Consider the following 15,690-nt stretch of genomic DNA (forward strand, 5'->3'; position numbering starts at 1 on the left):
CCCATGCTTTACTGTCTAGAAAAGAAACATCTTTATACTGGAAAAATTTTAGACCCAGTTCTGACCACATTCAAGGACAAAGGATGAAATCCAAAGTAGAGAGAGCTTCAACAGCCTCAGGAGAATCTTCTAGGAGATCCATTAAATTCAGGCTGTCAATCAAACGTTGGAAGTCTCTTCAACCCCTTGAGTTTATACATGTATAGAATACTAGAACTTACATGCGAAAGTGCCAACCTGACGCCTAAATGCTATTTACTGTTAACAACATGCGTAATTAGCAAGCATAGTGTGTAAATATAAGGGGGGGGGGGTACACATGGGTGAGCTCCCACTTTTCTACTCTTGGTAGCATGCAGAAGAAATCCATCAAAAGTCATTTGGATTGGGAAAGAGAAAAATCAGAGAATTCTTGGAGGTGCACCTTACCCTTCCTCTAGCCCACAGCAACCTTTAAAATATCAAACAGATAAAAGAGATAGGCAATGTTGGAATTAATTTGTGAACCACCATAGTGGATCCTGAGTTTATCCTGTTTACCAGAACTAGCCTTTTCCTCTTAAACATGCTTCTTTTCCCCAGGGTTCCTTGCACCTCCTCAAGCACTCTTCAGGGCTCTGTGAATGGCAGACCACACACTTAACACCTACCCAATGGACCTTTCCTTCTTCCTAACCCAAGGTCTCCCAGGCCACAGGACTCTCTGTGGAGCACAGGAACTCCCCTTAAGCCTCAGAACTCCCAAGGAAGGACAAAAATCAAAGTACCCAGTCTCCACCTTTATATGGAGTTTTCTATTCCACGTTGGAATATCCTCTTCCCACTTCCAATCACTGCTAGCAGAAACTGTAAAGCCTCTGAAGCCACTGCTAGTGCATGGAATTTATTGCCCCCTTACACCCACAAGATACTGTGGCCCTCTGACAACTTCAGCCATGTTGTAGTCAAGGTTCCTAAAAGAAAAGTCCATAAGCCATTATTAAGATAGACTTGGGGAAAATCTACTGCTCATTTCTAGGACAAGCAGCATACAATGTAATGCACTGTTTTGGGAGCTTGCCAGTACTTGTAACCTGGATTGGCCACTGTTGGAAACAGGATGCTGGGCATGATGGGCCTTTGGTCTGTCCCAGTAGGGCAAAACTTATGTACTTATGTTCCTCCTTGGCTTTCTTTATGTAAAATTTTGTACTCTCAGAAGAGTTTCATCTCTTTGGCGCAAATGTCTTCCTGTGTTTTATCTGTGTTTTCAGTCATAGTAACCATCTTGTTTTATTAAAGTCAATGGAGAATTCTTCAGGTTCCACAAATTTTTGTAACAGTCCCAAAACATCACACAAAAATGCAATGGAATTACTATGCAGTAGCTTCTATTAACCAAGAAGTCATGGAACCAGTTGAGCACTGAACCCGACAGCCCAATATCACCCAGCTTTACTAATAAAAGGTTGTAGACTACTGTATCAAAGGCTACGAGTTGTCAAATTGTAATAATATGGTTTGCTTGCCCAGTGATAGGTGAGATCTTATACATGAGGTCAGGACTAAAAATAGAGTTTCCGTGCTATGGGATGCTCTGAAACCAAATTGAATAGGGGAGTAGACATGAATAGTCATCCAGGTATTTCAAGAATTGTTTGCTGACAAAGGGTTCAATTAACGTGAAGATTGGTACACTCGCTACAGGTCGGTAACTTGCAGGTATTGCTGGGTCTAGACCAGCTGCCTTTGGGTTAGGAATCAGGGCTATTTGGCCCATCTCTACAGGAAAGATACCCTTAACCAACAGACCGTTGTTAATTTCAGTTATCCAGCAGATCATAAAGGGAGGGGTTGAGAAGAATAGGTAAGAGGGGCATGTATCCAATGTACAGTGGAGCTGTGATAGCTTTTTTAATGAAAAAGTAACTTTTTCCTTAGAAACTGTTGAGAAAGTATTCCAGTGTTGGTTAGCAGTGACGTTGTGACTTGTCCAAGAAATTATTTCCCTTGAAGGTTTAGTTTGGAGCTCTTTAGCCTGAATATCAAGTTGAAAAGAGACTATCAGAGCCAAAAGAACATTCTTCAAAGAATGGAAAAAGGACCAGAATGAAGAAAATAAGAAGCAACATAAACACTAGCAAGTTAGATGCAAAGCATTGAAAAAGAAGGCTAAAAGAGAATATGAAGAGAAACTTGTCACAGAGGCAAAAACACACAGTAACAACTTCTTCAGGTACATCACAAGCAGAAAGACAGTGAGGGATTCCATGGGACCGTTAGATCATGAAGGAGCAAAAGGGGCACTGTGTCAGCCTCTATGCCAGTCTCAGATATCACACTCAGGTCCATCACAGCAGTATGCAGGTCCCTGGAGCAGTTTTAGTGGGTGCAGTGCACTTCAGGCAGGCGGACCCAGCCCCATCCCCACCCTACCTGTTACACTTGTGGTAGTAAATTTGAGCCCTCCAAAACCCACCAGAAACCAACTGTACCCACATCTAGGTGCCCCCCTTCACCCGTAAGGGCTATGGTAGTGGTGTACAGTTGGAGGTAGCGGGTTTGAGGGGGGGGGGTTGGGGGGCTCAGCACACAAGGTAAGGGAGCTATGTACCTGGGAGCAATTTATGAAGTCCACTGCAGTGCCCTGTAGGGTGCCCGGTTGGTGTCAGGGGGACCAGTGCACTACGAATGCTGGCTCCTCCCACGACCAAAGGGCTTGCATTTGGTCGTTTCTGAGATGGGCGGCCTTGGTTTCCCTTATCGCTGAAAATCAGAAACGACCAACTCTAGAGACGACCATCTCTAAGGACGACTTAAATTTCAAGATTTGGGCGTCCCTGACCATATTATCGAAACGAAAGATGAACGTCCATCTTGTTTCGATAATACGAGTTTCCCCGCCTCTCCATCGGGACATTTTGCGAGGATGTCCTCAGCAAAACTTGGGCGTGCCTTTCGATTATGCCCTTCCACGGCTACTTTTCCCCGCACCTTTGTAAAAGGACCCCTAAATCTTTATTATTAGGTTCCAAATTACATCACTGTCCAAAGTTTTAATCATGAGAGCTCACTGTTTATAAAAGAATGTTCAGCTTACCAAAAATACCACAGTCGTTGGATGGAGAGGGCCCTCACACAGCATCTTGAACCACAACAGTCTTCATATGCTCGGCATCTGCAACAGAAAAGGACAGTCTAAAATCATTTATTTATTTATTTATTTTATTTGTTGCATTTGTATCCCACATTTTCCCACCTATTTGCAGGCTCAATGTGGCTTACAATGTTCCGTTATGGCATTCGCCATTTCAGAGTCGAAGTTACAGTTGATGTTACATAGAGAATAGGTTGACATGATAAAAATAAGCAGACAGGCATAGAAGGAACCATATAATGGAGGCAGTGTATGCAAATCAAGTTCATGCATATTCATTTTGGATATCTTGACAACCTGACTGGCAAGAGGTACTCCAGGACTGGACATAGAAAACACTGTTTTAGACCATCATGGCACCTTCCAGATGGGGGAAGAGCGAAGGAAGAATAAGGGAGAAAATCTGAAGGTCCTACATTATTTTTATGATAATTTATACAGCACATATAAGATACTACATACATAGTGGATTATGGAGACATGTAATGGACAGTTCCTATGCCTTGCAGCTTACAGTCTCTAGCCAAGGTACACAGACAAGACACACCATGAAAAACAATCAAGAGGATAAGGTAGTTCACTGGTGGATTTTGCTTATCATCAAATGTGAGGTTGGGGAGGTTATAAAAGATTTAAGAAGAAATCTGCTTATGAATGCTATTACTGTTTAGTCTATTTTGCTTAGTGCATTAAGCTGTAGAATATGTATCTCTCTGCTTAATAATAACATGATTGTTCAAGGCTTTCCCCAGTTATGAAAAACTGACCCCCAGATATCTGGATTGCAGAAAGGTTTCCCATTATTCTTTTCATTGTAAAACAGTAAATAGGAATTAGACAGGGTGAGATTAATTGAGGAAGGGGTGGTTTTTATCAAGTTAAAGTTGAAAGGAATTTGTTTACCAGATTGTTTTGTTTTTTTTTGTTACATTTGTACCCCGCGCTTTCCCACTCATGGCAGGCTCAATGCGGCTTACATGGGGCAATGGAGGGTTAAGTGACTTGCCCAGAGTCACAAGGAGCTGCCTGTGCCTGAAGTGGAAATCGAACTCAGTTCCTCAGGACCAAAGTCCACCACCCTAACCACTAGGCCACTCCTACAAATCTTTGTTCATGAACAATCTATATAAAATAAGTGGATGATAGGGTGGGGGGGGGGGGGGGGGGAGCGGAGGAAGTGGGCAAGAGAGAAGGGCCAGGATGTACAGCTTAAATATCCACAGGGGAATTACAGGATGCAGAGATTTGCTCCAGTGTACATACAAAAAAAGAAGCAATAAGATTAATTTTTGAAGAATTGTAAAGACAACACAATGTGATTTCCTTCTAGGGATACCCTCAAATATGTCCCCTAGTAGAGGCCTCACAGTCTCCTTTTGACACTAAGGCCCAGATTCTATATAAGCTTGCAAAAAAATCTGTGCAGTAAACATTTCCACCTAAGTGTATTCTATAAGCGGTGCCTAGATTTAGGCATGGTATATAGAATACACTTAGGTGATATCCCTGCACCTAAAACTATGCACCTCCATTTACACCAATGAAAACATGGAGTAAATCCCCACATGTAGATTTACACGTACTGCTCCAATGAACATGATCACATTACCCCCTTATCTCTTATGCCTGAAATGAACTGTTTATCCAACTTACTTTATAATTTACTTTAACATTTATGATCTTTAATGTAACACTACTTTGTATTTCTCATTCCGGCATAATGTAAGCCACATTGAGCCTGCAAAGAAATGGGAAAATGTGGGATACAAATGCAACAAATAAAATAAATAAATAAATATTCTATAACTAAATGCATAAATTTGGGAATGCCCATTTCCCCGCCCATAGCCATGCCTCTTTTGAACTGCATGCATTAGAATTTAGGCGCAGTTCATTACAGAATATGCTTAGCGAGTTGTGCACGTACATTCTAATTATTGCCAATTAGTGCTCATTATTGCTTGTTAAGAGCTGTTATCAACACTGATTAACTTAAGGCAATTAAGTTGCATGCGTTGTTATAGAATACGCTTGGATTTCAGCCTGGATCTTTAGGCGCGCTATATAGAATCCAGGGTTAAGTGATGAAGTAGAAGGAAGTGGGACATTAATGGTACTTAGGTACTCTCTCAGCTGGGAGGAGTCTTAAGGAAGTGAGATATGAACAACACTTATGAGCCATAGAGCTCTGCGTTCCATCTTGCTGATCGTATGTCCTGGGAAGGTGATTGGGCCTGAGATTAGGTTACCCAAGACTTCAGGATTTGTGGGAATTCTTGAAATCCTTTAAGGACCAGTGGTATAGCCAGAACTGATTTTTTTTTTTTGGGGGGGGGGATGGGGGAGAGAAGGGACAAAGGTTAATATGGGTGAACAATAAGCATAGAGGTCTACACCATGCTAGTTGTACACTTACCAACAAATGAAACCATAATTGCACTTGACGATGAATTTCTAAGTTCTCTGTAACAGTAGTCAATTGCATGCATCATGGGTGACACTGGTCTGATATTTTGTGTGGTTTAAGTGGGCAGGAGAGGCTTCTGCCTACTTAAACCATGTTGAGCAGGCTAGCCACCAATATTCAGCCATTATGCTATCCTATCTTTGGCCGCTTAGCTATGTGGGTGCTGACACTGAATACTGGCCAGCACCTACATGATTGCTGATTTGATCCCACCTCCCTATAAACACCTATGGTTCCGATCACCCCTCCGTACCTGCTTCCCAGTTCCAATTTCTCTCTCCTAACTCCCTTGTTCCAAATCTTCCCCCATAGTCCCCCTCCCGGGTTCCAATATCCTCCTATACCCCCTCCCCCCACTGATTACAATATCCCCTTATAATCTCCCCCCTGGGTTCCAATATCACCCCATATGCCTCACCCCCCCCCCTTTGTTCCGATATCATTCTATACTTTCCCATGCACTGAGGACATTTACCATGGCTATAAAAGGGCTGTATTTCTCATTTCCTGTATTATGGCCATGCGCTAATTAGTCCAATTAGAACATGGCCATTTGCGCAGGAGCCCTTACTGTCTCCTATATACTAGGCGGTAAGGGCTCCCACAATAATCAGCATGCGACAATGCAGCTGCCCAAACCGATTAGCATTGGGCACACCTGTTCTCCACTCCCAAACACGCCCCAGCGCTAAAAAATATTTTCTATTTTGTAAAGCACGGGCAGCGTGAACCAAACACAAAACTATCGTGGGACGCCCGAGCTCACCCGCGGTAGTGGATGTTGACCTGTAGTAAGCACACATTAGTACTTACTTCAGCTTAGTAAAAGGAATCATAAGCTTGCTGCTCCCCAAGAAGCTGATGCTCTAGGCAACCACCTAGTTTTGTCTAATGGTTGGGCTGACCTTGCATCCTACCAAATGTTCTAAAACCCCATCTAATATTATGGCAAATTACCAGAAGTAAGATATATCCTTCAACTCTGTTATATGACATGGCTTATTAATCTCCCAGGACTCAAACAGCAGAAACCTGACTTACAAAAAGGCAGCACTGCAAATATTTTACCAAGCCCTAAAACCCCAATATATTTTCTACTGTGAAAATAGAACAAACTAGACCTCAACCAGCCCTTAGCTAAAATAAGAAAATAAGAACATAAGTGTTGCCATTCTGAGATAGACCAAAGTTCCATCAAGCCCAGTATCTTGTTTCACAGTGGCCAATCCAGGTCACAAGTACCTGGCAAGATCCCAAAACAGTAAAACATATTTGCTTATCCTAGAAATAAGAAGCGGATTTCCCAAAGCCATCTTAATAATGGCTTATGGACTTTTCTTTTAGGAAATTATCCAAACATTTTTAAAACCTTGCTACCACATTCTCTGGCAACAAATTCCAGAGTTTTAATTACACATTGAGTGAAGAAATATTTTCTGTGGTTTGTTTTAAATTTACTACCTAGTAGCTTCATTGCAAGCCTCCTAGTCCTAGCATTTTTGGAAAGAGTAAACAAGCAATTCATGTCTACCCGTTCCACTCCACTCAGTATTTTATAAACCTCTATTATATCTCCTCTCAGCCATCTCTTTTCCAGGCTGAAGAGCCCTAGCCACTTTAGCCTTTCTTTATAGGGAAGTCATTCCATCCCCTTTATCATTTTCAGAGTTTAATTACACGTTGAGTGAAGAAATATTTTCTCCGGTTTGTTTTAAACTTACTAGCTAGTAGCTTCATTGTGTGCCTCCTAGTCCTAGTATTTTTGGAAGGGGTAAAGAAGCGATTCACGTCTACCCATTCCACTCCACTCAGTATTTTATAGACTTCAATTATTTCTCCCCTCAGCCATCTCTTCTCCAAGCTGAAGAGCCCTAGCCACTTTAGCCTTTCCTCATGTGGAAGTCGTCCCATCCCCTTTGTCATTTTTGTTGCCCTTCTCTTTCTCTGAACTTTTTCTAATTCCACTATATCTTTTTTGAGATGCAGTGAGCAGAACTGCACATGGTATTTGAGGTGCAGTCGCACCATGGAGCAATACAAACCTACTAACCTACAAATGCACTCGATCTGCAGCCCATCCTTACCTCTCTACCCTCATCTCCCCTTACGTTCCTACCCGTAACCTCCGCTCTCAAGACAAATCCCTCCTCTCAGTACCCTTCTCCACCACCGCCAACTCCAGGCTCCGCCCTTTCTGCCTCGCCTCACCCCATGCTTGGAATAAACTCCCTGAGCCCATAAGCCAGGCCCCCTCCCTGCCCATCTTCAAATCCTTGCTCAAAGCCCCCTCTTCAATGTCGCCTTTGGCACCTAACCACTACACCTCTATTCAGGAAATCTTGACTGCCCCAACTTGACATTTCATCCTTTAGATTGTAAGCTCCTTCGAGCAGGGACTGTCCTTCTTTGTTAAACTGTACAGCGCTGCGTAACCCTAGTAGCACTCTAGAAATGTTAAGTAGTAGTAGTAGTATTATAACTTTCTCAGTTTTGTTTTCCATTCCTTTCCTAATAATTCCTAACATTCTATTTGCTTTCTTAGCCATCGCTGCACATTGAGCAGAGGTTTCAACATATCATCAACGATAAAACCTAGATCCTTTTCCTGGGTGGTAACTCCTAATGTGGAATCCTGCATCACACAGCAATATCTTGGGTTTCTCTTTCCCACAAAACAAAATAAGGGACTACAAATTAACAACAGAACATGCAGATAAAAGCTGTAATGGAAACACCAAGAAACCAGTGAACTCTAGTATACTGAAGAAAATGCATTCCTTCCTTTACTGTTTCTGTGAAGCCATTCTCAGCAGTCAGGCCAGCACCTCAGTCAAGCACACAGTAGTATCCTATAGTCACACTCCGTCCTATGCAGCCAAAGCCTTACCTGTACAAGCACTGCCAGCTCCTTTAGACTTCTAAACTTTAAAGGCCCAGTCAATCTCTCAATTAAGCAAGCACTCAACCTTTAGTTCCTAGAGCTAAATCCCCCTCCTCCCAGCTTCACCCTTTCTCACACAGGTCTACCTAAAAGCATTCAGCCCTTTTACTTAGGGGAAGATGCACTAAAAAATCGTTAAAGCCCTTCCCTTCCCGATTCCCTTAGCGAATCGGTAAGGATCGGGCATGCATCAAGGAAAAGGCAAATGAGCTGCTCGTTGTAGCTCACTTGCATTCTCTATTCAATCGGTAAACAGTCGGCCAGTCGGCCGGTGGAGCATGTGCAGAGCAGCCAAGAGTTATGCTGGCTGCTCTGTGCATGCCAAATATGCCTCCCTGTGCCGCCCAAAGACGCTGCGCTGCTCATCTCCTCCAATGCGGCTCAATCCAGAGGACAAGCAATTGTCAGCATTAACTGGCATTAATTAGAATTTACGCACACTACCTGCTAAGCATATTCTGCAAAGCAGAGCGCATAAATTCTAATGCACGCTGCTGAAAAGGGGGCATGGCTTTGGATATGGAATGGGTGGGTCATGGGCATTCCGGAGAACTATGCACAAGGTTATAAAATACACCTGCTCTGTGCCTAACTTAGGGGCCACATTTTACATCAAGTTTTACTTGGCGTATATGGCCACGCCTAGAGTTAGGTGCTGTCATGGCTGCTCAGCATATTCAATATACCACACAGAAATTTAGGCTTATTCTATAAAGTACACCTAAATTAAGGCATATTGTATAGAATGCGATTGGGTGAATTTCATGTTGGCACCAGATTTTTAGGCGATATATAGAATCTAGTCCTTAGTGCCCATCCATTTTCCTTTTAGGCCCACCCAAAATCCACTCTCAGGTTACATATACTGGTCATATGTATTGCACATCACAAAAGTCATACTTGATGCAACTTGTTTATGCAAGAGCCAGTTAAGTCCACTCTTCTTAAACAGCCAGCTGAAGCTTCTTGGTTTCCCATTTTCATTTCAGAGTTGGTGCCATTTGACATCTGATTTTGTCACCATTCCTCAGAGATACAGATTCTGGGTGACATGATCTACAAAATCTCCCTGTCTATAATGCACCTCCTGTTATTTTATTTATTTATTTATTTAGTTGCATTTGTATCCCACATTTTCCCACCTATTTGCGGGCTCAGTGTGGCTTACAATACATTGTAAATGGTGGGAATACAGTTTCTTACATTACATTACAATTCGATTGTGAGCAGATTAAGGATGACAAGATCAGATCAGTCGCCTTAGGGGCGTGGAAACTAAAGGATGTGGTGTGGGGGAGTTGCTACGCTGATCGAATAATAACAAGTGAGTGATGGGGTAGACAGTTTTTATCTGTGGGTAGATATTGAATGGGAGAGTACGGGGACGTGGAGTACGTGGGGTTATATCTTGAGGCATTGTTATGATGTGTATGGGATTTATATGTTTTGCTCCTTGCGGTATGTTTTGTCAAAGAGATGGGTCTTCAATCGTTTGCGGAGATTGTACAATCCTACTGTGAAAATTTTCTTCTGTCTGACTGAAGGGAACTATACATGTAATCGCTTGTAATGTCCAAGGGACTGTTTTGGTTGTTATCTCTTGAAACTGTGTAAACCGTTTTTTCAACTCTTTGGTATAAGCGGCCTAGAAATCCAAATAAAGTAAAGTTAAGTTCTTGTTTAGCAGAGACACACCACTACCCTTTTTAATGCTGTTGGTAGTTATCCATTAGAAAGAGAGGAGTTCACAATTTTTGTGGTCCCTTCTGAGCCCCTGCTTGCCTGCTACATTATCTTTGATGGTCAAGGGTCGAGAGAGTATGTGGCTGGTCGAAGACCTCTGAAGATTTTGTCATGGACCTCTTCTGTTATTGGGTTAAAAATGGCCCATATGTCTTATAACATATGTCTTATAACAAATGTATTTCCATTATTCATATCTTATTGTAAGCCACACTGAGCCCGCAAAGAGGTGGGAAAATGTGGGATACAAATGCAATAAATAAATAAATATATATATAAGGTGAAGGCAAGTTTGTTGCTTATGGTTACCTCTCAAACAAGGTGTTCATAAAGATTGATGTTTATTGTAGTCTTCATAAAATGACCCAAAAAGGCCCGACACAAATTGTGTTTCGGCCAGAATGGCTTGCCTCAGGGGTCTAAATGGTGCGGAACAATAAGAAAGTGTTCTGTCAAACTCATAGGTAAAAGCCTACAGACGTAGCTACTGCAACAAAAAGGAAAATGTGCCTACAGTGCAACTCAGAAAACTCACTCCGCTCAACAATTAGTCTCCTCCACTGTTTTTTGGATTTTCTCCATAGAGGCTTGGCCCTTCTGTTGTCTTGGTGTTGTGCTTCTGGTTAACTGACAGGAGACAGGGTGAGACTGCCTGTAAATCCTGGTAGAGACTTTTAAATGTTGACAAAGTATGCAGCGAGTTCAGTTTCGAATGGGCAGGCTGTCTCTGTTGTGGGAGTTGCAGCAAGTCATGTGGAGGGGCATTTTTGATAGGATGTCTAAATTTGATTTTGGACATTTTACTAAAAATGTCCAGAAATGAAGTGGCAAACACAGTGATTTCTGAATCACAAAAAGTCTATATTTTTGTTTCAAAAATAGCCATTTGCTAGATGTTTTGTAGACATTTTGTGTTCAGTGGGTTTTTCTTTTGTGACCATTTTTGGTAGAAAAAAAGACCAAGGGAAAAATGAACAAAAACAAGCCATGTATAGGGGGGCCAGTATTCTTAGTAGACTGGCCACACAGACATCCCAGCAGAGCAATGGGACACCCTAGGGGGCGCTGCAGTGGACTTCACGTAACAGGTCCCAGGTACACATCTCACTGTTACTACTGCTACTAATACTTATCATTTCTATAGCACTACTAGACGTACATAGCGCTGTACACTGGACATAAAGAGACAGTCCGTGCTCGACAGAGCTTACAATCTAATTAGGACAGACAAACAGGACAAATAAGAGATAAGGGAATTACTAAGGTGGAAACCCCCTTTTATTGTATGGGGAAGCCTTCCAAAACCCACCAAAAACCCAGTGTACCCAACTGTACACCACTACAACAGTCTTAGTGGAGGAGTAGCCTAGTGGTTAGTGCAGCCGACTTGGATCCTGGGGAACTGGGTTCAATTCCCAATGTAGCTCCTTGTGACTCTGGGCAAGTCACTTATTCCTCCCTTGCCTCAGGTACAAATAAGTGCCTGTACATACTATGTAAACCACTTTGAATGTAGCTTCAAAAAAAAAAAAAAAAAACAACACAGAAAGGCAGTATATCAAGTCCCATTCCCTTTCCCCTATGGCTGCAGGAGTCACCTACAGTATATGTGGTGTCAGTGGGCTTTGGAGGGTTCAAATTTTCCATCACAAGTGTAACAGTTAGAGTGGGATATGGGCCTGGGTCTCCTTCTGTACAGAGCACTGCACCAACCACTAGGCTACTCCAGGGACCTGCTTGCTGCTCTAATAGGACTGGCCATAACAGGCCATAACATCTGAAGCTGTCACAGATACTGGTATGTACTGTTTCTTTCACATCTTTGGGGGGGGGGGCAGGGGATCAGTGGTAACTGGGATAATAAGGGGGAGTCATACCTTAATCCCTCCAGTGGTCATCTGGTCATTTAGGATACCTTTTTGTGACTTAGGGCCCCGTTTACTAAGCAGCTGTAAGGGCTAAGGAACATATGGGCATGTGGGTGGCTCTAGTGTTTAGCCCACACTAATTTTAGTTCATGCTACAAACGCTAGCATGGCTTAGTAAACAAGGCCCTTAGTCTTGATTGAAACAGGTCTAGACCAAAACGTCTACAATTAGTCTCCTGCACTAACTTTTAGCCCTGGACGTTTCTGCATTGTTCCATTATGGCAGAAAGATGTCCAAGTTTTGGGGAACACCCAAATCTCACCCTGACACGCCCACGGCACACCCCTTGTGATTTGGATACACTGCAGATGAACTGCATAGAAAAACGTCTTTAAAATGGGTTTCAAAAATAGCAATTTGAACGCTTTGGAAAAAAAAAATCCAACAGCTGCATTGTGCCACTTTTTGGACATTTTTCTGTTTCAAAAATAAGCCCCTTAGTATGTTGAATATGTGCTTGATTGAACTGGCAGCCTGTTTGATGCAATGACAGAAATACTGTGTTTTGGCTGCTGCTAAGGCTTGGTGGTACTTTGTCATATGTTTCTTACAGTTTAGCCTGTCCTCATCCAGGTAAGATGTATACCATCTCTTTTCCAGTATTCATCCTTCATGCTTAAGGGTCTGAAGTTCTGGAGAGAGCCAAGGTGAGTGTTTGTGAGTGGGACATAAGACCTTTTTCAGTAATGCAGCTTTCTCTAGGGCTTCTACATATCATTTTACTATTGTTGTATGTCTGCTCTCCAGCTGACATGATTTATGGTTAAAAACTCATATGCAAATGCTGGAATAAAACACAATGTTGCATGTGCCTTAATTATACTGCATCAAGCTAAATATAATGAGAAGCAGGAGAAAGACACTGGCAATGAGACTAGATCTATAGTCTGTTCTCATTAAAAAAAAATAATTGCATGGTGTTTCTACAGGGGTTTTTTTTAAATCCAGATTTCTTTAAAGGATCTTGAGATATTTGTAGAAAAATAAATCACAGATAACATCTTACAAGACAGCAGCAGCATGCAAATTACATATCCAGTGTGATTCAGTCATTGTCATATCTGTTAATCTTTCCACTGAAACTCAAAGCCCTTTTTTGGTAGACTCAACCAGAAGGGTAAGTATGAGTATGGGCAGGTAGCTATTATATGATGGCAGGCAGCCGTAAGGAGCAACAAGCAGGGAAATCATGCACAGCACGTTTCATGAAAACTTTTCTAACCCCTCTGTATGTAAATGCATGTGTGGGAGGGGTGGGAGGGTGTGTGTGTGTGCATGCACGTATACTTGTATACATTTGTGTGCTTTCTCTGTATCTGATCAGGAAAGGAGAGGGCAGTTTGAAAAGTGTATTTAAACAGCAACTATAGTAACTTCTCCCACAGAAATGTATTGGAACATTTTTTGGAGGGGATTCATTTCTCTTCTGCTCCTCACCACATGCAGAAACTTCCACAGCACAGAAACCTCTTCCAGATCACCTCCTTCCTTCCTGCGACTTGAACTGCCTTCCATTCCTCAACCCTTTTGCCTTTCTATTAACTGAATGCTACATACAGTTTCTGCTGCTAGATACAATGGAAACAGGCAGGGCAGGTTCACTCACATGGGGAGGGGGGTGGGGGGTACTAGAGAACTGCAGATAGAGGTTTTAGACTCAGAAAAATATCCAAACATATTATCCATCCCTCTACCTTCTGGACATTAATGTAAAATTCTGCTGACTTCTGAAAAAAGCCAGACAGTTGGCAAACCTAACCTCCTGAGTCCTGAGCACATCTCAGAGGACTCCCTAAACATATGGACATAAAGTATGTGCAAAGTTTGCCAATGCCTAACCTGATCTTGCCCGCAGCAACGGATGCTACTTGACAATCCACCAAGCAGCCAATAAGAAAACTGTCTGGCTCTCGAAGTAGCTTTCACTGTACAATTAACAACAAAGAAAATGAAATAAAGGGATAGGAAAATATTAACATTCCATGTGTGTATGATTAAAGCAATTCTTTATTGAGTGTCAGCAAAAATCCAGTACATCAGAAAATAACAAAAGAACTAACAGTATGCAGAACAACAAACAGAACAGAAGTAGACACTCATTTATAATAAACCCCCTCCCCCTACCCTCTCACAAGATCCAATATAAAAACAAGGTTGGGACAAAAGTTAACCATTCAAAATACAGCTCCGAGCTATAGAAGTCAAAGTGTTCCAAAAAGGTTCCCATGTGGCTTGGAAGCAGAACCCTGTTGGAGATGCAAGGTCTTGTATAAAGCATCGCTTCAATGAAAAAAATACCAATCTGGGTATACCACATGTGAAAATGGGCACCATGGAGGAGAGCCAGTTCTGCAGAATTACACGGAAGGTGAGCAACACTGTCCATTGGTAAAACCGAAGAAAACCTTTTTGCCCAGGTGTAGGACATGGTATTGCCCCAAATAGCAAATGAGGAGAAAGAGGAACTGTGGTCTTCCAAATTGAAGAGACAAAATGGGAAATCATTTGCCAAAAGGAAAATATAGCTGAACAGGTCCAAAACATATGGCCAAGGGAAACCTCAGCAGTCCCACATTTTGGGCAGTTTGCAGTCGGACCCAAATGTAACACATGCACCTTCTTAGAGGAAACATAAAGGCACATAACTATTTTATATTGTATCTCCCAAAAAGGAAAGATTTTCCATATGGGACTGCAAACCTTTGAGGCCCTGCAACAGCCAGTCCTCCTACAGTGTGACACCCATATCCTGGGACCAGGCCTGAAGATGCGGTAAATAGTCCCACATAGGGGTATTGTCCTAGAGATGATGATGAACCCGCAACGGTACTTTGCATTGAGAGTTTAAGGTGTAAGCAGTGCAGAAATGCTCGTATACCTCTTCTATAAGGCAAGCTGTGGGCAATGAGGCTACATAATGCTTGAGCTGCAAATAGGCATAGATGTCATGAGCAGGTAAATGATATTCCACTGCAGGGAGGCGAAGGATTTTAAATGACCTTCCTCCGTTAAGCACTGAAACAAATAATGAAGACCATGAGCGTCCCACTGGAGAAAGGTATGAGAATCCATTCCTGGAAGAAAAGCTCCATCAATGTGCATAGGAAGCAAGGGTGTCCTCTTAGCATCCAGTTTATGAAATTTGCAAACCCATTTCTAGGCTAGATGCAGGGGCTTATATAACCAAAGGTAATTGACCAGGGAGGAAGGATGAGGAGCCACTGCATGAACATAAGCATTAAAATGGTCCCAGTCAAATATAGCCAGTTCCAGTGAAGTATTAGAAAATATGGAGGTGGTGTGAAACCAACCATCGATGTGCCTCATGTCACAGCTGACAGTCAAATAACAGAGACTCAACAATTCCAAACCGCTCCTGTCCTTTGGAGAGGCAAGATGAGAAAAAGACATCTGGCTTACCCTGTCAGAGATAGGACTGAAGCAGTCTGCTAAGCAAACATTCATCAGAAATTC

At 42.3% G+C, this 15,690-nt stretch overlaps 1 protein-coding gene across 2 annotated transcripts in view; it reads right to left on the bottom strand.

Annotated features, from left to right (window-relative positions):
* VOPP1 (VOPP1 WW domain binding protein) overlaps window positions 1–15,690 on the bottom strand; it is a 196,897-nt gene that overhangs the window by 39,090 nt on the left and 142,117 nt on the right. For both annotated transcript variants that reach the window (XM_030189999.1, XM_030189998.1), the window contains exon 3: window positions 3,080–3,157. In XM_030189999.1, coding sequence (XP_030045859.1) covers window positions 3,080–3,157 — 78 coding nt within the window. The remainder of the gene's footprint in view (window positions 1–3,079; window positions 3,158–15,690) is intronic.

This window comes from Microcaecilia unicolor, chromosome 1 (assembly GCF_901765095.1).
Source record: "Microcaecilia unicolor chromosome 1, aMicUni1.1, whole genome shotgun sequence".
NCBI classification, from domain to species: Eukaryota; Metazoa; Chordata; class Amphibia; order Gymnophiona; family Siphonopidae; genus Microcaecilia; species Microcaecilia unicolor.